General features: G+C 33.5%; 1 protein-coding gene across 1 annotated transcript in view; it reads left to right on the top strand.

The window, feature by feature from the left end:
* Positions 1-411: 411 nt before the first annotated feature.
* Positions 412-681, top strand: part of LOC106870093 (fibrocystin-L) — a 69,646-nt gene continuing 69,376 nt past the window's right edge. Inside the window, exon 1 of the mRNA XM_052974982.1 lies at positions 412-547. Within this exon, the coding sequence (XP_052830942.1) occupies positions 420-547 (128 nt within the window). The 5' untranslated portion in view covers positions 412-419. The remainder of the gene's footprint in view (positions 548-681) is intronic.

A 681-nucleotide genomic window follows, 5' to 3' on the forward strand; every position in this document is an offset into this window, starting at 1 on the left:
TATATATATATATATATATTTATATATATATATATATATATAATACAAATGATACATGAGCATATGCATGTATACATACATATATGTACATACCTACATCTACATGTATATATAGATGCATATCCGGGTACAGGACGTCAGAAAAAGGAACGGGAACATAAAGCACAAAACGGACTTTGTTTACAGACAACAGTACGAACACATAGGAAAACAGACGAGCCATTTATGGAACTATTCCTTCATCAGCTGCCTCTATTCCAAACTAGGCGTTCAAATATATATATATGTATACCTATCTATCTATCATCTCTCTTTCTCACTCACTCTCTCTAGATATATGTGTGTGTGTGTGTGTGTGTGTGTGTGTGTCGGTTTAATTCTGTAATCATGTTCTTATCATTTCAGGGTTTTCAAAGAACATGTTTAATTTTGGTCCCGGCAATGAACACTTGGGAAACAAAGTAGTGTTAACGTCTCCAACAGAGGCTTACGACTGTGACATCCACGAAGATGGCAACACAGAGCAGCTTATTACATGTTATACAAGGTACATAGAACATATACGTATATACACATATATAGTCTTTTAGTCTTTTATGTTTTCCAGCCAGGTGGGTGTGGTCATGCTGGAGCACCACTATATGTATATATATATATATATATATATATATATATATATAT

Source organism: Octopus bimaculoides, chromosome 20 (genome assembly GCF_001194135.2).
Source record: "Octopus bimaculoides isolate UCB-OBI-ISO-001 chromosome 20, ASM119413v2, whole genome shotgun sequence".
In the NCBI taxonomy this organism is placed as follows: Eukaryota; Metazoa; Mollusca; class Cephalopoda; order Octopoda; family Octopodidae; genus Octopus; species Octopus bimaculoides.